The sequence below is a fragment of the Chionomys nivalis genome, chromosome 10, assembly GCF_950005125.1.
Source record: "Chionomys nivalis chromosome 10, mChiNiv1.1, whole genome shotgun sequence".
NCBI classification, from domain to species: Eukaryota; Metazoa; Chordata; class Mammalia; order Rodentia; family Cricetidae; genus Chionomys; species Chionomys nivalis.
The window spans coordinates 37,699,115-37,722,934 of record NC_080095.1 but is presented as its reverse complement, the minus strand read 5'-3'; the positions used below and the strand labels follow the sequence as shown (position 1 = coordinate 37,722,934).

The 23,820-nt window shown below is 43.7% G+C and overlaps 1 protein-coding gene across 1 annotated transcript; it reads right to left on the bottom strand.

Annotated features, from left to right (window-relative positions):
- Positions 1–3,749: 3,749 nt before the first annotated feature.
- Positions 3,750–20,743, bottom strand: Noxred1 (NADP dependent oxidoreductase domain containing 1). The gene is made up of 6 exons (XM_057782161.1): positions 20,589–20,743; positions 14,962–15,161; positions 11,318–11,498; positions 10,652–10,803; positions 9,238–9,460; positions 3,750–3,939 (listed from the first exon to the last, which is right to left on the bottom strand). The coding sequence occupies exons 1-6, from the start codon at positions 20,741–20,743 to the stop codon at positions 3,750–3,752; spliced, it is 1,101 nt and encodes a 366-aa protein (XP_057638144.1).
- Positions 20,744–23,820: the final 3,077 nt, after the last annotated feature.

Below are 23,820 nucleotides of genomic sequence, written 5' to 3'. Positions count from 1 at the left end.
GCTAGTGCCGTGTAAGCCTGGAAACCCCAGTCAGATCCCGAGAGCCCATACATAGCAGGAGGGGAGAACCAAGTCCCCAAAGGTAGCACTGATGTCTACGTGCATACTGCACTTACACACATGTAGCACAAGCAATGCACACACACACACACACACACTAATTTAAAAGATATTTGTGAGAAAAGATGCATTCATCAGGGCTACTGTTTTTGCAAAAGCATGAGGAAACGTTAATATGACAAACCTGTCAGAAATTAGTGTTCATAAAAATTCTCCAAAAAAAAAACAAACCCAAAACTATTATTTCTTCCAAGGAAGGCTCACTGTAACTCCAAAGGCAGAGAAGTCATAGAGCAACTGCCTTCCTGGGCTGGAGAAATGGTTCCATGAGTAGGAGCTGCTCCACAAAAGGTCTGGGTTCAGTTCCCAGCACCCACAACCCTTTCAAACTCCAGTTCCAGGGGACCTGACTCCTATCTGCCTTGGGCACCAGGCACACGTGCACATACAGGCAGGCAAACCACTCATACATACAAAAAGAATTATTTTAAAAAATTACCTTCTTGGGGCTGGAGAGATGGCTCAGCGGTTAAGAGCATTGCCTGCTCTGCCAAAGGTCCTGAGTTCAATTCCCAGCAACCACATGGTGGCTCACAGCCATCTGTAATGAGGTCCGGTGCCCTCTTTTGGCCAGCAGGCATACACACAGACAGAATACTGTATACATAATAAATAAATAAATAAATATTAAAAAAAAAAGAAAGAAAGAAAGAAAAAATTTCCTTCTGGAGCTGGAGAGAGGGCTCACTCAGTACAACTCCATCTCCAAGGGATCTGATGCTCTCTTATGGCCTCCACAGGCACCTGCACACGTGGCATATGCTACATACACACACGCACACACACACACACACACACACACACATCTTTTCTTTTAAGTGCCTCCTAATTTGACAAGCAGTAATTGTTAGGAGAAAGATGCCCATGTAGTGCCTGTCTGGGCTACTGCGGACCTTTCCTGGAAAAGAGCCCAGTTTTGAAAGTGTCTCTCAGGAAAGCTTGTGCTTCCTGAAAGATGTGTGTCATTCATCTTCTAAGGTTTGTTTAAGAGAAAATAATTTAGGCTTAGAAAAATCACAAAGCAGAATGTGAGCAATGCTTTAAATACATTTGAAGGGAATTTCTACAATACATAAAGTTAAAAAATACTAAAAGTAACGACCTTAGAAGAAGATCCAACTGAAAGATGTGCAAGCATTTGATCAATAAATGAGAAAGAATAGGGGGCTGGAGAGAAGGCTCAGCAGTGAAGAGCACTGACCGTACTTCCAGAGGACCTGGGTTCCCTTCCCAGCATCCACATGACAGCTCACAACTGTCTGTAACTCCAGTTCCAGGGAACCGGACGCCCATGACAAAAACACTAACACATACACATATATATGTACACAGATATGCATGTGTGTGTATGTGTGTACATATATACAGAAAGAAACAATAGGAATCAAAATGCTACCACATGGAAATTTGTATAAGACATACCTAGTCTTGGAAGGAAGGAAACCACGTGACTGTAGGAAAATAGACCGCATTTCTGCACTTACCAAGAAACAAAACCAATGCCGGCCTTGTACCAGAAGCCATCACACGATATCTGCGGTGCTTAGAACTATAAACGCAGGAAGGTTGGATTAGAAAATGCCAGGTATTCTCCACGTGGTAAGAGAATATCAGAAACACATCTAGATGGCAGGTGAAGAACAGCAAGACAAAGCTATAGCCATGGAGCAGTGTGTTACACAGAGCTAAAATTTACCTTTAAAATGAGCAGCTTCCCATCATGTAGTGAGGGCATGCGCAGAAGATCCCATCACTCTATTGATGTGTGTGTGTGTGTGTGTGTGCCTGTTGGTAGGGACCACATGTGTGGGTGCATTTGAAGATCAGAAGTTGTTGTCGTGAGTCTCCCCCATCATCACGGTCACATGATTTACAGAGGCAGGGACTCTCAGAGCTCACTGACTGGGCTAGTCAGGGTAGCCGGCTTGCCCCTTGATGGATTTCCTGAATCCACCTTCTCTCTTGGTTTACCCACAACCACCACACCCACCAGCTCAGCTTTACTTGGGTTCTAGGGATCCAAACTCTGGCCATCTTCTTTGTGCAGCAAGCACTTTATCTGCTGAGCCATCTCCTCAGTGCCTGGGTCTCATTTCTGAATCCTAAAATCCACTGTGATGCTAACAGAGCACAGAGGGCAATGATCTACATTGTCAACTACACACCTGAATAGAACAAACTAATATTTGTGCTACATATCTGTATTTGATGACAAATCAACCCTGCCTCCCCCCCAATTGGATTAGGAAGTTTTATCAGAAACCATCCTAAGTAAATAAATAAAAAGAAAGCATTCTGGAATCCTTGAATTTACTTAATGCATGACTATGCAAAATAACAAAATGTAAATGGTTACTATAAGCCCATGATGATTTCCATGTATTGTGAATGGTTTTACTCAAAAGCCCCTGAGCATTTGAAAAACGAAAACCACGGTTCTATCAGCGGCAAAGCTGGGAACTTCACTTCTTAGTATGGTGGGGTCACTGTTTTTGTTTTCAGCTCTATTATAATTGACAAAAAAAAATGTAAAACATGAAGCAAATGCACACCATAGAAATAAGATCAATATTTTGCAAACCGTTTTCAAGGATTTACTGCAAGTGCCAGTTTTGAATGCACTTTTTTGTTTGTATCTGCCTGTTTTCAGGTAGGGTCTCACCTGTGGCTCGAGAGTGGCCAGCTTCCTGCCGCAGACTCCTGGCATGAGGATTCCAGACGGGTGCCATCGCTCTGCAACAATCTGCGTTTGTTTTCCTTTGTTTTGTTTTGTGTTGTTATTGTTTGGGGTTTTTTGAGACAGGGTTTCTCTGTGCAACAGCCCAAGCTGCCGTTGAACTCAATGTTTTGGAACCAGGCTGGCCTTGAACTTACCACTGCCTCCGGAATTCAGGGATTAAAGGCTTGTTTTGTTTTTTATTGTTAGTGGTGGTGGTGCTGGTTGGTTGATTGGGAGATTTTTTTGGTGTTTTGTTTTTTGTTTTTTGTTTTTTTTTTGAGGACATAGTCTCCTCTATCCCAGGCTGGCCTCAAATTCACTATATAACCAAGGACAACCTTCAGTGTGCAATCCTCCTGCCTCCACTTCCTAAGTGTTGGAGTGGCAAGCAGGTGCCACCTCATCAAATTTTGGGGGTGCTTATGACTGAGCCCACAGTTCTGCGCATCCCAAGCAAGCACTCCACCAGCTGAGCTACACCTTCACCAGTAATATTTTTAGGGCTTTATGGATGTAAAAGGTTTAAATGGGAATAGCTTTAAATAGTCATCCTAGAATAGTCAAATATAACTAAAACAAGCACGAATTAATCATAATTCAACTAGGATTGCTCACCCAACATTTATTTCTCTACTCAAAAAGGTAGAAGAATCAAGCTGTATCATTTTCCAGCTTATCTATGTTATCATGGGAAAAGGTTTCCTGTTTGATCATCTCATTATGACATAATTACTTGGATTTAGCCTTTAAAAGAGAAATAATTTGTGTTAAAAAGGTCTTATGGGGGAGGCAGTGAACTAGGTTGCTTTAAAAGCTAGATAACCCACGTATATTGCTGCATATGGACCTCTTATTTTATGCTATACTCAAGTCATTAGTATAATTCTCAAACACTTTGCGTGGGTATCTGTCAACCCTCATCCTCTTGGGTTGGAGAACCCGTGGGAACCTTTGACAGCTCTTCTTCGGTTGGGGTGATGCCAAATGATTGGGCATATAGAAGAGTCAGGTGGTTCTGGAGAGTAGGCGTGGCTGAGAGATGCTGGCTAAAAGGCGTATCCTTGAGCTGCACAGTAGTCAGATCAAACCAGGGGAAAGGCCTGGGGTGGAGAAAAAGACAGTGTTACTTTCTTTGAGTCTGTTTAATACAAAAAAAATCACTTGGGTATGAAACACCAGATGGAAGGAAGACTCTCTGAACTTGACTATATCATATGACTGTAGAAATTTCCAGACAGAAATGGTGAAAAAAAAAATGAAAACAGAAATAACTGAGCTATATGGACCAGCATATGCAAGGACTATGGAACAAACACAAAAGATGTATATGTGATTTATATATGTATGCCTACATATATATCAGATAGATAGATAGATAGATAGATAGATAGATAGATAGATAGGCAGACAGACAACAGACAGACAGATAATACTAGAAGGGGAGGAGAGAAAGGAGCAGAATACTTGAAATAATAATGACTGAAATTTTTCCCAAATTAATATCATATAGCAAGCCATAGGTCCCGGCAAGTGAAGACCACCAAGCAGAATAAATGCCAACAATAAAATGGCAACAAAAACCACATCCCGACATATTCTCGAATCATAGGAAATTATAAGATAAAACCAAAAGCCTAAGAGAAGCCAGAGGAAAACTACTTTATTATAGAAGGGTCTTACAGAGGTAAAAAACTGACTTCTCAGAAGACATGCAAATGGGAAGACAATGGAGTGAAATACAGTGGGATATGATTAGATATGTAAGCAAAGTACCCTACCAACCCATGGAAGGACATAGAAGAAGCTTCAAAATATATTGCTAGGTACAAAAAAAGCCTACATGTTACATATATGATTCAGGTATGTGACCCTTTGGAACAGGCAAGACTATGGCTCCAGGAAAAATAACAGTGATTGCCACATGTTAGAGGCGGAGAGATAACGAGGAGGAGCAGAGATGCAGTCACTTAGATGAACAAAAATTTCAGTAGTCAGCCCGGTGGTGGTGGCACACACCTTTAAACCCAGCACTCAGGAGGTAGAGACAGGCAGATCTCTGTGAGTTTGAGGCCAGCCTGGTCTACAGAGCTAGTTCCAGGACAGTCAGGTTACACAGAGAAAGCCTGTCTTGAAAAAACAGGGAAAAAAAGAGAGAAGATGATTAAAAAGCCGGCTTAGAGAGCTGAAGAGATGTTCTGTGGTGACCCGCTGAAGGACATGGCTGTTCTCAAGTTTTGCTACTTATGCCTGAAGCTACCATAAACACACATGCAATGCACAGACATACATATGTAGGCAGAACAAACATACAAGTGAAAATAAACTTGAAAATTTATTTTTAAGCAATTTGGAAGACATAAACCAATTAGAGGAGAAAAACACCATAATACTTTATAGTCTCAAAAGATGAAGATTATTGTGTAAGGAAATGACAGCAAGGGGCAGCATCAAAAGGAATACTCAAAGATTTTCAATGCTTTTAAGTTCAAAATGTAGTAAACACGAAAATGTGCTACTAAAGTGTGCTAGCAAAAACAAGGCATTGAGAAAAGCAGAAGTGTAAAGGGGGAGTCAAGGATGTTAAGAATAGGAAACACAAAACTGGAAGACCCATCCAAGAGGTCTAAAAAGAAAAGGAAAAAGAATAACAGAGAAAAAGGGGAAGGTAGGAACTTACAAAGGCATAATCAGGGAAGTCTGGAGAAGCCCAGCTGAGCACATTGCTTCCCGGGGGCGGGGTGATATGGTTATTTGCATCACCATAACTCATAAGGCTGTATATTTACAGAAGTGCCTGGGACCTTGTTCCAACAAGTATACTACTTACCAGGGTAGGGGCATGAGGATTAGAAAAATGTTAGGTGGGAGGAACAGAAATAAGAAAGAATCACTAAAACACAGGATAGCAGCAGGAGGGCAACTCAGCGAATACTGGATGCTGAGCTCACCTGCGTTTATTTTCCACGCACTTTTATATCCCAATACAGAAAGGGGAAGAAGACAAAAGGCTGCTTTAACCTGATACAAAGGACAGCTAGAACAGTTATTTGCTTCAATGCTTTGAGACATCAAGTCATTAGCATTCTGTTGTTTAGGCAATGAACCCACCCTAGACCGAGTGTCCTGAAGGCAGCCAGCTCACATTTTTGGGCCTCCACACAAACAGAATATTAACTTCTTCTGCACATGTGTTATATTTTACAATATTTTAAAAAATTAATTGCAGGGGTGGGGTAGGCTGGGGAAATGGTTTAATCAGTTCAGTTCTTGCCTCTCAAGAATAACAATCTTGGGGCTGGAGAGATGGCTTAGTGGTTAAGAGCACTGGCTGCTCTTCCAGAGGACCTGAGCACCTGCATGGCAGCTCACAGTTGTCTGTAATTCTTGTTTCAGGGAACCCAACATCCTCACACAGACATACATGAAGGCAGAACACCAATAAACATAAAGCAAATAAATCATTTAAAAATAAAGAATGACAACTTTTAGTCTGGCATGCTGACACACAACTTGAATCCCAGCACTCAGGAGGCAGAGGCAGGTAGAACTCTGTGAGTTCAAGGCCTACAAGTTTCAGGACAGGCAAGGATACATAGTGAGACAGGTCCAATTAAAAAGTGTAACATGGTCCAGCACCTGGAATTTGGCCAAAGAATCGGTAGCTCAGGAGCAGCCTGGGCTAGATGAGACCTTGTCTCCAAAAAGCACAAATAGAACAAGATGAGCTAGAAAGGCCTTATAGCTCCCTCCCAACAGAGTGTCCAAAAGCAGAACATGATGGAACAGAGCTTAAAAATACGATAGGAAAACGACTTCAATCTCCAATCTGCTACTTAACCATATTCTCAGTGAAATGGTAGGTAAGAGCACAGACCTTTTCAAACACTAACAAATCTCCAAAATTACTTCTAATAGACCCTTTTCTCATGGAGTTATTATAGGATATGGGCCACTAAAATTAAAAATAAACCTCAAGAGTCAGGAAAGGAAACACTAGAGAGGTGAGGGAAATCCCAGGCTGAGAGTATCATGGGTATCATCAGCAGGCGACCAGAATATGGGGTGGGAAGGAGAAACCGGAATCCATGATTAGGTCTGGGGTCCTGGGGTTCCAGCCTGCAGCACTTCGTGAGGCAGCAGTAGTTAGATAAGATCCCCACAGAAACTGGGGTGCTTCTGCACATCGGGTTTCAGGAGATGGCAACTTCATGGTTACCCAGGCACAGCACCAATGGAGAGTTTTATGCGACCAGAGTAAAAATGGCAACTTGAAGCCGGGTGGTGGTAGTGGTGCACTGTAGCGCGCCAAGGCGCTCTGCGCACCACGGCGCTGTCAGCTGTCATGTTCCGATGCAGCGTGCCACGGTGCTCTGCGCGCCAGGCGCTTTGCGCACCTTGGCGCTGTCAGCTGTCATGTTCACAGGGTCTGGCACTAAGCCCGTTGCCACCATTTGCTAGTGTCCCTAGTAGTAAACAACTTCTGTGCACGCTCGCTACCGGCCCAAGAGTGGTTTGAATCCACCTATCAATTGCTCACACGTCTTGCTCACGCAATTGCATCAGTGTGGGCCGAGCCAATCAAGCAATGACACATCATAGGCGGACCAGGCACTGTATATATTCCCCGCGCGGTCGGGCTCGGGGTCTTTTCGCCTCCATCTTATCTTCAGTCTTCTGCGCTCCAATAAAGTACGTTCCAAGAAGAATCCTGTTGTGGTCGTCTTCTCTGCTGGCAGAGTTGCGCGCCGCAGTGCACATCTTTAATCCTAGCATTCAGGGGGCAGAGGCAGGCTGATCTCTGTGAGTTCAAGGCCAGTCTCTTCTACAGAGTGAGCTCCAGGACAGCCAAGGCTACACTGAGAAACTCTGTCTCGAAAAACTTAAAAAAAAAAAAAAATGAATTCCCAAACCAGAAAAGTTTACCCAGGAACAAGTGTAGATGATGAAAGAAAAGAGGACCCAGGGTTGATCCCCAGAACTCTCAGATCTGAGAGGAAATCAGCAGGAGAACTATGAGAGAAGAGGCATGCCAGCCAAGAGGAACAACTGCTTCAAGAAGAATGGTGTACCCAGCCGTCCACGAAGGAAAGGAGCTCAGAGTCCAGTGAGTCAGGGGACATGGAAATCACTAGCAATGGCAGCAGCAAGCTTCCCGTATTGGATTAGCAAAGACCAGAAAGGTTGACTTTATTGTTACCACGCTATCGAGAAATAAAGGACACTAGCATATGGCACTGGTATCGATGTTTTACTAAGTGATTATGTACATATGTGTCCTCTAACTCAGACAGTCATCAGTATGTTTATCCAGCAGAAATACCTGTCCAAGTATTCAAAACAGTACACGGGACATGTTCTAGCAGCCCACCGTGCAAAATCTGAGCTGAAGGAAGGATTATACTCTATCACAGGAAAGCCGGGCAACTTGTCACTTACACAATGTGTCTGAAAGACTGCCTGTGTGGCTGCTGTTCCTAAGTGAAGCAGACAACACCAACATCAGAGCTCTAGGCGGATATAGAAGGCAAAAGTGGTGTATGCCTCTGTGTTTCTAACACTGGAGTAATTGATAAGCATACATATTACATACATACATACATAATAGCATACATATTACAGTACAATACTAATATCTGTTAGTGCCTAGAAGAAAGGACAAAGCATACTCTATTCAAGATGACTATCTACAAAATGGGATTTAAGAGGCAGGGAGACTTTTTTTAAAAAAACTGGTTAAGGTTTTTGTTGCTGTTGTTCTTTTGTTTTGTTTTTAGAAAAGTGTATCATTTCGACCAGCTTTAAAGGGGAATGCAGATCAGGGTCAGGCAATGTGGCGGGGCACATTTGCAAGCCTGGAACTTGAAAAGTTGAAATTCTAGGTCGTCAGGTTCAAGGCCAGCCTGGGCTGTCTGGAGACTCTCAAACACAAACAAAGAAAAACAAACAAACAAACAAACAAAACCAGGCAGAGGCTAGGAGAGGAACCCGAAAGGATAAAACAAAGAAGTGAGCGAGGCAGACTAAATGGTTTAGCGGGTAAAGATGCTTGCTACAAACATGCTTGCTGCCAAGCTTGGGGATCTGACTTCAACCCCAGCATCCACGTGGCGAAAGGAGAAAACAAATTCCTACAGGTCTCCCCTGTGGTCTCCCCAAGCCCCCCACCAAGACATTTTTTTATTAGTTTTTTGAGACAGGGTTTCTCTGTGTAGCCCTGGCCGTCCTGGAACTCACTCTGTAGAGCAGGCTGGCCTCGAACTCACACCTCTGCCTCCTGAGTGCCAGGATTAAAGGTTTGTGCCACCACCACCCCACCCCAAAAAATGTTTTCAGAAAGCATCCTCCGCTAAGACAGGACTGCGGGACAGATTCCAATGGCCAGATGTCTGACATCATACCTTCTATGAAACAAGCTATTGACGTAGTTTTTGTTCATAAAATCTGTTAGCTGGAATTTGGGACAGGATGCCTTGTCTGTCTCGCAGCTTTCCAAGTGCGCGGAGAGAAAGAGCTTGTTGAGGATCTGCAGCACGTGGGAGTGGAACACGTTCCTTGCTGTGCAGACGTTGATGGCTGCGTAAAACACCCCCTCCAGCCATTTGATGTTGAGGACCACTCCCCCTTGACATGAAGAAAAATGACAGTGAGCATTGCAGAAAGAAGTTGTAGGGTACCCAGGAGAGACCGAGAGAGGGACAGCGAGGCCACCTTCTCCCCTAAACTGGTTAGCGGTGTGCCAGGAGATGAACGCTCTTCCTCCCTGGCTATGAGCCCCATTTGCCCTTTACAGCACATTATGAGCTGATCACACTGAAGGGGAGCAGACAGGACTGAGCTGGGCACTGCTAATGGCAGACAGATCTCTACAACGGTCCCTGCCCACAGCAGGAACTGGGAAATACTGCAAGATGAGAGGGAAACCCATTTTTCTTGTTGCAGACATTGTGTTCTCCTGGTTTTTGTTGTTATTGCTGTTGTTCTCCTGAGATCTTTTTGGGGTTTTGTTGTTGTTGTTGTTTGCTTTTTGTCTTTTTTTTTTTTTTTTGAGACGGGCTCACATGTAGCTTTAGTTATCCTCAAATTTGGTTATAGCTAAAGGGCCTTGACACCCAGCTTCTTTCACCTCCACCTCTCCAAGACTGGAGTTATCCGCATGTACCACCAAGCCCAGCTCATTCCCTTATTCACACAAGTTATTTTCCCTGGTTGTTTCCAGTTCAGACTTAAGGATCCAAAAATTAGGGTTTTCAGCTCTGCCTAAGAAAGGCTGGTTTTACCTATCCAACCCTTTTTTCATACTATGGTAGTTTGAATGTAACTGGCCGCTAAGCTCAGAGGGAGAGGCACTATCAGGGGGTGTGGCCTTCTTAGAATAGGTGTGGCCTTGTTGGAGAAACTGTGTCACTGTAGGGGCAGGCTTTGAGGTCTCCTAAGCTTGAGCTATGCCCAGTGACGCAGTTCACTTCCTGTTGCCTGTGGGTCAAGGTATAGAACTCTCAGCTCCTTCTCCAGCACCATGTCTGCCTGCGTGATACCATGTCACACCATGACGACAATGTATTGAGCCTCTGAAAATACAAGCTACGTCAATTAAATGTTTTTCCTTTATAAGAGTCGCTGCCATGGTCATGGTGTCTCTTCACAGTAATAGAAACCCTAAGACACATACCAAACTCGAATAACTAAATGTATCTACTTTGTGCTTTCCCCAACACATACACACACACACACACACACACACACACACACACACACACACCATAGAAGGTAACTGTCAAGAGAATGTCAGTAGTTACACAGTTGAGCATTTACCAACATCACTGTAGGGGTAGGTATCCCGAATGACCTCTGGATCTTGGAGAACAGCTGTGATTTCCTTAGTCTCTCCCCAGATGTTGTCAAAATTCTCAGTAAAGTGATACTGAGGCCGCAGGATATTGCTGTGGTTCAGTAGAAATTTCAGCCTGGAAGCCACAGAGTCGGGAAGTACAGCATCAAATGAGAAGGAATGGCTATCCAGTCTACTGCGCAGGCAGCTAAGGCGAACAGCCACCCCCCTCCCCCGCACAGCACGGCTCGGTGACATGACTTGGGCCTGGTGTCCTCGAAGGGCCTTGATGGATTGGATTCTCCCAACCATCCTCCTATCTGCTAGATGCAGGAGTACAAAAAGGACGCTTGGCACATATTTTTCATAGCTTTTCATGCTATCTGCTGTTTTCTCATTGATGCGGAGTGGGGAGCGAGTACCTGGGAAACGATATGCCATTCACATTTTAAACAGGGGAAAATATGCCAATTCTAAGTGTTGTTTATGTAAAAACCGGGGGTTGGGGGCAGGTGGAGATAGAAAGGCTGGCTGGGTCTTTCTGCACGTCACGCGGCTCTTTTTTCCTGAGGATGACTAACTTCAAGAGGTAGGGAACGGGCGGGAGACTTCAGTGACTAGGCTGTTCGGTTCTCGCGCTGACGCGTTACCTGGGTAGCGGGATCCCCGACACAAAGCTGTACACGAAGCAGGTCTTCTCGAGTTTGTTTTGGATTTCCAAGCAGATATTAGGCAGCTGAGATGGCAGGCAGCAGAGGAACAAGACTTTGGCCCAGCTCGCCACAGAAGCGTTGTCATACAAGCACCGGACCCCTAACTTCTGGAACTCAACTGGGAGGGAGAAAGGAAAGGAGAGAGCGCACGAGGCAGAGAAATACCCTGAGTATCAGCCGCGGGGAGAGGATGGAGGTAAATATGTCTCAGTAAGCCCCCTAAGCCTCGTTGCCACAGAAACCAGAAGCTATTCCTGGATGCCTCTGAGTTACGCAAAAAAGGCCCCTTCCCTGGGAGAAGCCGGCCACTGTGGCAAAGCTTACAGCTCTTGCCTGGTTCTTTTTGTCTTGATTTTAGAACAAACGTAAGGTGTTTTTATTATTATTATTTTAATTTAAGTTAGGGAGAAGAAATCTCTAAGAAGCATTCTGGCCGGGCGGTGGTGGCGCACGCCTTTAATCCCAGCACTCGGGAGGCAGAGGCAGGAGGATCTCCGTGAATCCTGTTCCAGGACAGGCTCCAAAGCTACAGAGAAACCCTGTCTCGAAAAACAAAAACAAAACAAACAAACAAAAAAAAAAAAGAAGCATTCTGCTTCCATTTCTTGTAGAGTTAGCACTTGCCAGAGAATGAATGAATGAAGTGTTTTCTGTGTATTCTTTAAGGCAGCTCTCACACGGGTCCTCTAGACCAAGGAGGATGGTTCCCATATTACAGAGGAGCCAACTGAAGCTTCAGGACGTTATGTGACTCTCTGAAAGTTGGATAGCTTCCTGACTTGAGTTAGTGGGTAAAATTAGGAGCACGAAAGAATGTAAACAGAAACTGGGGGCGTTGGGGAAAGTGTAACAGTTTTTGTAACGTATACAAGACAACAATGATCTTCATAAATGGAGAGGGGAAGGCTGTGTATATAAAACTCACACACTAGCATTAAACATGCAGGTACTTAACTATCTGATTATCTTCACTCCAACATGGATTTCTGAAAGAATTTAAATGGATACTTCTTCCATCTGGTGTGCTCTTTCAGTGTTATCGAAAAACAGAATGCAAAAGATGTTGGGAGAGGTGAGTGCTCATCCCAGTGACCAAAAATGTTAAAAGTGATGCTGGGCTGGGTGGTGGTAGCTCACGCCTGTAATCCAGCGTTTGGGAGACAGAGAGGGGTGGATCTCTGTGAGTTCAAGGCCAGCCTGGTCTACAGAGTGAGTTCTAGGACAGCCAAGGCTACACAGAGACATTGTCTCAAAAAAAATTAATAATAATGATGATGAATAAATAAGTACATAAATAAAGGATAGTCTCCAGTATTGAAAAACGATAAAATTAGGGGCTGGAGAGATGGCTCAGGGGTTAAGAGCACTGGCTGCTCTTCTAGAAGTCAGTATCACATATCCACATGGGAATTGAACACATCCACAAGTGTATACTAGGATCCGATGCCCTCTTCTGGCATGCAGATGTACATGCAGCGCACACAGATATAAAATACAAGTAAATAAAAATTTTAAAAAGGAAAACGGCATAATGAAATGTGTTCATATGCTGCGTTGGTAAAAATTCATGTGACCTTTCCTTAGGTTAAACTGGAAAGCAAAAGCATTAGACGTTTAACAAAACAAAGCATCAGATGTTTCTTTAACAAGTCAGCTCTTTTGCTTCCAGACATTTGCTAGAAAACCATGAAAGTGAAAGTCCTCACTTGTATACAAACAGTAATAGAGGCTGTATTTGCAGTGACCAAAAATTAGGGGGAAATTCCATTAACAAATAAATAGAAAAAGAAAAACTGTAGCCAGGTGGAAGTGGCGCACGCCTTTAATCCCAGCACTTGGGAGGCAGAGACAGGCGGATCTCCGTGAGTTCAAGGCCAGCCTGGTTACAAAGTGAGCTCCAGGACAGGCTCCAAAACTATACAGAGAAACCCTGTTTTGGGGAAAAACAAAAGAAAGAAAAGAAAAGAAAAGAAAAACTTTAATACTCATGCCATGCTATACTACTTAGAAAGGAGAAGGAGATGCCAAGCATGGTGGCAGACACCTTTAATCTCAGCCAGCACTCGGGAGGCAGAGGCAGGCAGATCTCTGTGAGTCCGAGGCCAGCCTGGTTGTCAAAATGAGATCCAAGATAGCCAAGACTGTTACACAGAGAAACACCGTCTCAACAAAGATAGAAAAAGAAAAAAATTTCTATACTATGCGTACTATTTTGTGCTGTTAATGTGCATTTCATTGCCATGTACTTTACATGCGATAGCACATGGAATTCTGAGGCGTACATTCTGAGCAGTTTTGGTAAGAGTACATATGTAGCTCATATTTCCCTCTAAGCCAGTGGTTCTCACCCTTCCTAATTCTGCAACCATTTGATACAGTTCCTCATGTTGTAGTGTGTCATGATATTTCATTTGTATTTTTTATACATTTTTTATTGATATTTATTGAGCTCTACATTTTTCTCTGCTCCCCTCCCTGCCTCTCCCCTCCCTGCCTCTCCCCTCCCCCTTATTTCATTTGTATTTTAATAAATAAAACTTGCCTGAAGATCAGAATGCAAAATAGCCACACTAGACTGCCATACAGGCCAGGCTGTGGTGGCGCACGCCTTTAATCCCAGCACTAGAGAGGACTATAAGGCGGGATGAGACAAGAACTCGCTCTTTTTCAGTCTGGCGATTCCGTGGAGTTAAGAGCTCTTTAGTGGTTTGGTCGCTTTGCTTTTCTGATCTTCAGGCTGAACCCCAATATCTGTCTCTGGGTTTTTTTTTATTTTTATTATGTATACAATATTTTATCTGTGTGTATGCCTGCAGGCCAGAAGAGGACACCAGACCTCACGGGTGGTTGTGAGCCACCATGTGGTTGCTGGGAATTGAACTCAGGACCTTTAGAAGAGCAGGCAATGCTCTTACCTGCTGAGCCATCTCTCCAGCCCCCTGTCTTTGGGTTTTTATTATTACTTGTGCTACAGTGGTGACCCCCAACCATAAAATTATTTTCATTGCTATCCATATCTATAATTTTGTTACTGTTATAAATATAATGTAAATATCCATATTTTCAGTGATCTTCGGTGACCGCTGTGAAAGGGCCATTTGACCCCGTAAGGGGTCACCACAGGTTGAGAACAGTTGCTCTAGACAGAAAGCATGTCCTTCTCCCTGGGAATTATTCCAGGTCCTTTTTCAGTCCGTTTCCTCAGAAACAATCAGAGTTCTTATTTCTATCACGCTAATCTATAACTGGAATCATTATATTTTTATACCCAGATGTCATTTTTTGAATATAAGGACAAATAGAAATATTCGTTGACATTTTTTTCAGACTCTAATATTCCAGTTAGATTTGAATACTGTCTGCAAAATCCCCCGTATCTCATACCCAGAAAGATAATTCGCACCAAGGACACAGGAAGGAGAAACAGATATAAATGAGTGGGGAAAAGTTATCTTGACAAGTTTAAAATTTAGGGCCAGCAAGCAGAGAACCCTTGCTTTAAAGGGACCTCTCAAAGCAGCTTTGTTAACGCTAGCTACCAGCCCCACCCCTACCTACTGTCTACACTCAGTGCTCCTCACCCAGGGACTCGGGCCTCCGAGTGGAGATGTGCAGGTTCTCAGCAGGGATGGGGACAAGTCTCAGCAGGACGGTAGCCAGCTGCCTCCCGAGGTGGCCACATCCGATGATGCCCACTTTTAACGTCTCATCCTCCACGGAGGCAGCATCAAATGACACAGCCCGAGGCTGTATTGTGCGCCGGCCCTGGTGTAATAGTTCTCTAGAAAATGCACAAACACACACAAACGCATGTACATGTTGTAGTTTCCCCCAGGAGTCCCTAAGGTTGGTTTGGGTTTTTGTTTTTTTTTTTCTTTTTTTCCCATGTGGAAGTCTAATGACAAAGTAATACTTCAAAAACAAGGTATTTCAATTGAAGGCCATTTCTACAGTCTTAGTAGGGAATAAAACCTTCATCCTGAAAAAGCACATCGCTTTTCCAAGGGCCCAAAACTGTGTGGAAAATTTATCGATGAAAATATTTTTTTGTTTTTATATCTTGAATTTCCCTGGACCTTTAAACACGAAGTTTGTATATATCGTATTTTATTAGCTTTGAACATCACTATGACTGTTATATGGTGATACATAGCACACATGGACCAATTCTTTGAGCATTATGGTCTACTTGCTGGGCACACACACAGCTGTCGATTAGAATGTATCATCACCATCTTAAGTACACAGTATGTTTGCATCTATGCACGTTGCTATGCACGTTGCTATGCAACCGGTATCTAGACTCTTTGCATCCCTGCAAAACAGAAACTTTATATTCCTGAATGGCTCACTTCCCTTCCCCACATCTGGAAATTACCATTTTACTTGCGGTTTGTTTTCCCATCAGAAAAACTTTAAAATTTAAAAACCTTTAAGGACACCATGTAGGCAGAATCGTGCAGCATTAACATTTTGAACTTAGGATCATATCCTCAAGCTTCATGCAATTCACAGCTTATAAAATTTCCCTCTAGAGGTCAAACAGTAATATTTCATATGTATATAATGTGATTTGTTTCTTGTTTTGTTTTGGAAAGAATCTCATGTAGCCCAGGCTGTACTTAAAATCCCAATTTCCCTGCCTCTGCTTGCTGAGTATTGAGATTACAGGTGTGAGTCACCACTCTCGACATATATAACACAGCTAGCTCATTTAGCCATCTTAGTAGCCATTATATATCCATCCTGTTACTGTTATACCTAACAAAAGTATCTTAAGGGTTGTCTTAGGTACTTTTTCTATTGCTGTGGTAAAATGTCATGACCAAGGCAATAACTTGGGGTTCCTGGTTCCAGAGAGTTAGAATCCATGACCATCATGGCCAGGAACATTAATTGTCACACCCATTTATCATCAATGGACATTAAAATTGCTTGCATGTCTTGGATACCTTAAATGAGGCTGCAATGAACATGGGCATACAAATATCTCTGGGAATTCTTAGGGGTTGTTTGATCTTATGCAATCCTGCTTAATTCTTACACTCTTACCAACATTAAACAAATGTTCCAATTTCTCTACATCTACACCAAAACTTGTTCATTTCAGGTGCTCCAATAGTGGTTGTTCTAACAGGTATAAAGGAGTATCTTATTGCAGTTGTGATTTGCATTTTCCTGATGACTATCAATGTTGAACAACCTTTCGTGTAACTGTTGGTTATTTCTATACATTCTTTGAAGAAGTCTTAGGTTAAAAATCAGGCTGTTGAATTTATTGCTGAGTTGTAGGAGGTCTTCATAAATGTAGGGTAAAAGGGCTAGCCAAAGAACCCCACCCTGGCCCTGAAACCAAAGGTGGTAAAAGAAACCCACTCTAGCCCTGGAACCAGAGCTAGTGAAAGAAAACACTTTAGCCCTAAACCCAGAATCAAACATACCCTGACCCTGACTCTGAAACCAGAGTCATAGAAACACACTTACACCCTGGAACCAGAGCCAGTGAAAGAAATACGCCCCGGTCCTAAAACTAGAGCCAAAAAACTAAAAAGGGTCAGTGAAAGAAAGTTTGGTCCTGAAACCAGTGCCAACTCTGCCCCTGACCAACTGAACACAAAACCAACCAATCCCTGAGCAAAAAATATTCTCCCTTGCCAGGTGGTGGTAACACATACCTTTAATCCTAACACTCAAGAGGGAGGCAGAGGCAGGTGAATCTCTGTGAGTTGGAGGCCAGGCTCCAAAGCTACACAAAGAAACCCTGTCTTGAAAAAATGGAAGGAAAGGAGGGAGGGAGGGAGGGAGGGAGGGAGGGAGGGAGGGAGGGAGGAAGGAAGGAAGGAAGGAAGGAAGGAAGGAAGGAAGGAAGGAAGGAAGGAAGGAAGGAAGGAGATAAATATTCTCCCTGGGAAAACTTTGCCCCTAAGAAGTCATATCTAAGCTCCCTCTTTCTGTCCAGTTGTGAGCTGTCCTATACCACCCTAGCAGAGGCAGCCACTCTTCTGGGCTCCTTCTTCCCAAATAAATCTCTTTCTTAAAATAGTTTTGAGGGAAGTTCTTTCACCAGTGCAGAGCAGAACCTTTGCTGAGATGTTCTCTTAAGGGGGCTGAGCAGAAAAAACAAACAAACAACAGAGGAAACAGTTACACCTGCAAGGGAACTTCCTTGGGGGTCGAGCGGATTCTGCGGGATTTCCCTGTTAGCAGAGGGGAGCAGAAGTAGTAACATCTTGGGCTGGAGCTGAGCGGAGCAGAAGAAACGGTTAGTTCTGCTACCACGTTCCCTTAGAGGAACGCAGCAGAGCTCAGCTGTTATGGCTCTCTGAGAGGAGCAGGGTTGCTACATCCTGCAGGGAGACAGACCCCCACTGTACCCCAACTTCAGCTATAGTCTGACCTCCCGATGAGTCAGGATACCTTTCCCTCCAGAGCTGTGACCCTCACAATATATACTGGACTTTTATTTATTTTTGTCTTTTCGAGACGGGTTTCTCTGTGTAGCCTTGGCTGTCCTGGAACTCACTCTGTAGACCAGGCTAGCCTCCAATGCAGAGATCTAACTGCCTGTGCCTCCCAAGTGGGATTTTTGATAGTTTCTCTATTGGTTTAGGGGCTGCACATGAATCTACTGATACTTTGATTATCATCTGCAACCCCACAGGTCCCCCAGTCAGCACCCTGCTGGCCACACAGGCCCCGGCCTGCAACCAAGATAAGTAGGTTAAAACTAAGTCTGTATCATTCTGTTTACTAACAAAGACTCAGAAGTCAGATGTGGGGGTGAAAACCTGCTAGACCAGAGAAGCCAAGTAGCAACTCATCCCAAAACCAAAAGAAACTCCAAACTCTAATCCCATCTTTTCCTTCCTGCTGCAGCCAGCGCAGCCTGGATAGGCTAGACTGGCAGAGGAGGGGTATGTGTGCTGGGATTGAGATACAAAGGCTTCTTTTCAGGTGGAAGAACAGCAACCTTTATTTTCCCCAGCAACCTTTTATACCTCTACTCCTGTGGAGACCCACCAGCCAGAAAGAACACAAACATCCTTGTCAATTACAGACCACAAGGAAGTTCCGCTGTCAGTCAGGGGGACTGAGGGCAGCTGGATCACAGCACTTCTTTTTCAGCTTCTCTATCCAAATTACAGGCTTCTCTATGGCTAATTCCGGTCAGCTAGTCATTGGTTCCACCCCAATTCAAGGTTAACTTTATTAACAGTCTCAGAGTGTCACAGTGCAATCTAATATCCCACAACAATTTTTATTTTTTATTTATTTTTATTTTATTTTTTTTTTCTTCAAGACAGGGTTTCTCTGTAGCTTTTCTTATAAGGCCTTCAGTACACTAAGGTAATTTCCCTGTGTTGAGTGTTGTACTCATGGAGGAGTGTTGGCTTTTGTCAACTGCTTCTCTGTGTTGAACTAAAATCATACGACTTTGGTGTTTCTTTGGTAAATGTGGCTTTACAAAGGGTATTTAGGCATAAAGTCAGAAGGCAGAGACAGTGACTAACTCCCCGAGACACTCTCCCCTCCTTATTTTACACAAAATGAAGGCAAACCACTCTTGAAACAACAGGTATCGGCTCAGCACCTCCAAAGCCAAGTTCTCAGCACTAAGGAGATTTATTTGCTCCAGAGGGACCGAGGGCAAGGAATAAAAGACAAACACAGAAGACAGAGGACAAGGGAGAAGAAGGAAACAAGGGAAAGAAGGCAGGGGTATTTGTCCCAGAGGGGTATTTATCCAGACTGCCTATGGATAGAGAGGAGACAGACGTGGCCCATGGGCAAATGTTGATTTATAAAGGTAAAATGGGAAGCCCTGTGTTAGGATGAGGTGTTTAATTTTAATTGGGCATTGCATAGGCGTGGGTTCCTGTGGGACTGACTTCTCGTGCGTGCTTACATTCTCCTCTTTCCCGGAGTTTATGTAATCTGTACTAGGAAGTGAACTAAGATGACCTGACATCTCTTTCTTCTTTTTTCTTTTTCTTTTTCTTGTTGTTTTCGAGACAGGGTTTATCTGCAGAGTAAGACCCTGCCACAAATCAAAACAAAGTAGAGCACAGCAAAAAAACACACAAAAGCATATATTCTCCTGATTCTGAGTGTTCTGCTTTGCTGTGTTTCTGCCTGCTGTTTCGTTTTTGATCTTCTGCCTGGATCCTGTAACGATGGCTGTAAATGAGGTGTTGAAATATCTTTCATATCTTTTAATATATCAGTATTTGCTTCATATAACTGAATGTTTAGATATCAGGGCACATATCTTCATGGAAAATGATCTTTTATCATTGTAACAATTCCGTTCTTTGTCCTATATAAGTTTCTTTTTTTAAAAATATTTATTTATTTATTATGTATACAATATTCTGTCTGTGTGTATGTCTGCAGGCCAGAAGAGGGCACCAGACCTCAATCCAGATGGTTGTGAGCCACCATGTGGTTGCCGGGAATTGAACTCAGGACCTTTGGAAGAGCAGGCAATGCTCTTAACCGCTGAGCCATCTCTCCAGCCCCCATAAGTTTCTTATTTAAAATATTATCTGCTATATCAGAGTTTGCTTCAGCATGATGGAAACTACATTGAGCACAAGTTGCCTTTTTTTTCCTTGCTTTTGATATTATTTATCAAATTTGATTACGGTGTTTTCTTTACTTGTTCCTTTTTGTTCTTTTACTAATACTTCCAACTGACCCATCTTTGAGTTCTCTGATTCCATCTGCTTGGTCATACCTGATGCTGAATTCCTCTGGTGAATTCATTCATTTCAGTTACTGTTTTCAAGAACCTGGTTGGTTTAATAGTTTTACTTGTTCAGGTATAATGTTTCCCTGATCTCGTTCAGTTGTTCCTGTCACCCACTATTAGGTCAGTCTCAGAAGAAAGAACTGCCTCTATCTGAAGTAACAGACAAGGGAGGACTGGTCATTAGTGCCGTGGAAGGCGAGCTGGTGGTGTAAATGTGTAAATAAATGGAAGAATTTGGCCACCCTCTGCCCAGCAGTCACCACAGCCCAGGCTTTACTATGTAAGCACAAAACATCCTTGAATGGATTTTTGCCATTCATTTCAGATGAGAAGTGATTGAATGTGGACTGGACTTGGTTAGAAAAACAATTTTTCTGCCAAATTTAACCTCCGATCTAAAAAGTGCGAGTCCCTTGGGTGCCCAGCAGTGATGCTTGTCTTTATCAGTTAGCTTACCTTAAAGTACAGAACAGTTTGCAAAAGAAGACTGCGTGAGCGCAGCCCTTGATCATCAGTCCCCGATACCGTCCCTGCAGATACAGCCAGTAGCGCTCATCCTCTGGAATCCCATACTCAAACTTCAGGGACTCAAGGTCATCTAGTATGTCCATTCCCAAACCACCATCTCCTGCAGGGACAGAAACCAAACAACATGACTCCCCCACCCTGGAGAACAGGGGTTCGGGTGCAAGGGCGTAAGTCACATTGATGCGGGACTAGGTCATGTGTCCTCATGGTGGTGGGCTTCAGCGCTCTGTCCTTCCAGAGGCGTCCTAATACTTACGGGTCATGATCCCTGGATTCATGGAATTCACAGGAAGATTCATCCATGCTGGCTACAGGTGCATTTTTCAGCAGGAGTTAGGATAGCAGTAGGTTTCGGGGGTTCTCATTGCTAGGCGCTTTCCTCTTCCATTCTGTGAGCTTTAGAAATATTGCTGATCACAGAGAACCTTGTTTCAAAGAAAATCTCCACTTTGAGTAAACTCTGTGTTCCCTGTAGGGCAGAAAAGAGCCCAAACTGGGTATCACTGATCCCTTAGCTACAGCGTGGGCACTGCAATCTTAGAAAATAAACCAATCTACATAATCTCTTATCAACTGAGATACGCCCTACTCCTCAGGACGTCTGGTCTGGGCAGCTGGAAACTACATATGTAAGGCGAGCCACCCAAGAGAATTGTCATTATGACCCCATAGCAACCAGTTCATTCTATTTTCTGGTCTTAAAGGAACAAGACATGGCTACAAACTTTCCTGGCCTGAATGTGAGGAAGACACAGTTCTTTTGCTACTTGTAGGAATGCTATCCCAAGCTAGGGTGGAACTTATTTTTCCCCAACAGAAGATTCTCGATTTCTATTTGTTTTCCTTTTTCTTTTTTTTAAAAATTTATTTATTATGTATAGTGTTCTGACTGTATTCCTGCAGGCCAGAAGAGGGCACCAGATCTCATTATACATGGTTGTGAGCCACCATGTAGTTGCTGGGAATTGAACTCAGGACCTCTGGAAGAGGAGTGAGCCATCTGACCAGCCTTCTTTTTTTCTTCCAGATTGGAGTATCATCTACATTTTAAGCACTGCTTTAAAAAGTAAATGATAGGGCCTGTGAGATGCTAAGCAGGTAAAGGTGCTTACCGTGCAAGTCTCATGACCTGGGGGTCAGTTTCCAAAATCTACCTAAAGGTGGAAAGAGAATCCTCTCTAAGTGGTTTTCTCTCTCTGACACACACACCACATACAAACAAAACAAACAAAAACAGCAAAAAGCAAATAGTTATTTAATGATTTCCCCCTAGTCCCTGGGATTGAACCAGGAACTGTGCATGCTGGGTAACAACCCCCTCAGTCCCTTTCTGAGAAGGATGACTCATTGAGTGTGACTCCCGTGACTCAGTCTCCATGCAGGTGAGCTTGCAGGGATGTGCCGTACATAACACCCCGTAAAGGGGATGTGAGGCGCTGGGGCTGAACCCAGAACCTTGCATCTGCTGGGCGAGCGCTCTGTCACGCGGCTACTTTAGCCCTTAGCACTACCCGGTCTTTTTATGTTCAATAATCAATCTCATAGCCATCAAGGCTAAAATCAGAGATTAAACTACTCTGTCTCTAAATCTCATTAGATTAAAAAAAACTAGGTGAATTTCACGTAACATAAAGTTACTCGTTCTAAAATGAACAATTCTTTATTACATTCAGAATGTTGTGTGTTTTCAAAAACATTTTTATATGCCACAAAAGAAATTCTACTTGCATTAAGCAATTACTCCCAATTCCTTCCCACTTCCAACCTCTTGGAGTCACCAATGTTTCCTACATATGAATTTATATAGTTCAGACAATTCATAAAAATATAATTGTAGGGCTGGAGAGATGGCTCAGTGGTTAAGAGCACTGGCTGCTCTTCCAGAGGTCCCGAGTTCAATTCCCAGCAACCACATGGTGGCTCACAACCATCAGTAATGAGATCTGGCGCCCTCCTCTGGGTGTGGGCAGACATGGAGCAGAATGTTGTATACATAATATATAAAATTGTATCATTAGTTGCCATCTGTTGGCTTCTCCTATCCCCTCTTACAGGAATGTGACATAGTAGATGTCACACCCTACTCTTGTAAGTGCAGTTTCCTGTTCCAAAGGAAAGAGGAACTCAAAACCTGCCAGTCCTGCAGGACCAAAGCAGCACCCTGCAGACATGAATTCTAGGCATTCTTTTTACATCCTCAGAAACGGGGACTCCGTGTTGTAGCTCTGATGTGAACTTGGCTGGACTGAAATGTTTCTTAGAACCTCTTTCTTTCGTGTTTCTGGGATGTTTTTGTGAAGAATCTAGAACGTGGGAATGAAATGGCAACCAGTTCCCGTTTCAGCTTGCAGGGCCGCAATCATGACTCTGGCTGGCTGGAACTGCTCGGCCTGCTCCTGGATCCTCTTTCAGTGCTCACTCCTGGGCCAGGGCATCTTCGACTTTGCAACAAAAACCAGCTGCTCCTGCAGGATATTACTCTAAGGTTGGAGCATGTGTCCCACTCTGGAACTGCCCTGGCAAGTTTTAAATCAACTTAAGCTAGAGTTAACTGATAGGAGAGACCCTCAATTGAGAAAATGCCTCTGTAAGATCAGGCTGCAGGCAAGCCTGTACGGCATTTTCTAATTAGAGATTAGTGAGGGAGGACCCGGTCCATTGTGGTGCCATTCCTGGGCTGGTGGTCCTGGGTTCTATAAAAAGGTTGACTGAGGGCCGGGCGGTGGTGGCGCACGCCTTTAATCCCAGCACTCAGGAGGCAGAGGCAGGCAGATCTCTGTGAGTTCGAGGCCAACCTGGTCTACAAGAGCTAGTTCCAGGACAGGAACCAAAAAGCTACGGAGAAACCCTGTCTCAAAAAAAAAAAAAAAAAAAAAAAAAAAAAGGTAGACTGAGCAAGCCATGGGGGAGCAAGCCAGAAGGCAGCACCCCTCCACGGCCTCTGCATCAGCTCCTGCCTCCTGCCCTGTCTGAGTTTCTGTCCTTACTTCCTTGAAAACCGGTGATAAGGAAGTGTAAACCGAATAAACCTTTTCCTCCCCAGGTTACTCTGGTGCAGATTTCACCACAGCTGTAGCCCTGAGTCCGACAGTGACTCCTGTTCTAGCCCAGCCCTACTGCCCCTCACTTTACAGCCACCTTCCCTCCCTCACTGCTTTCC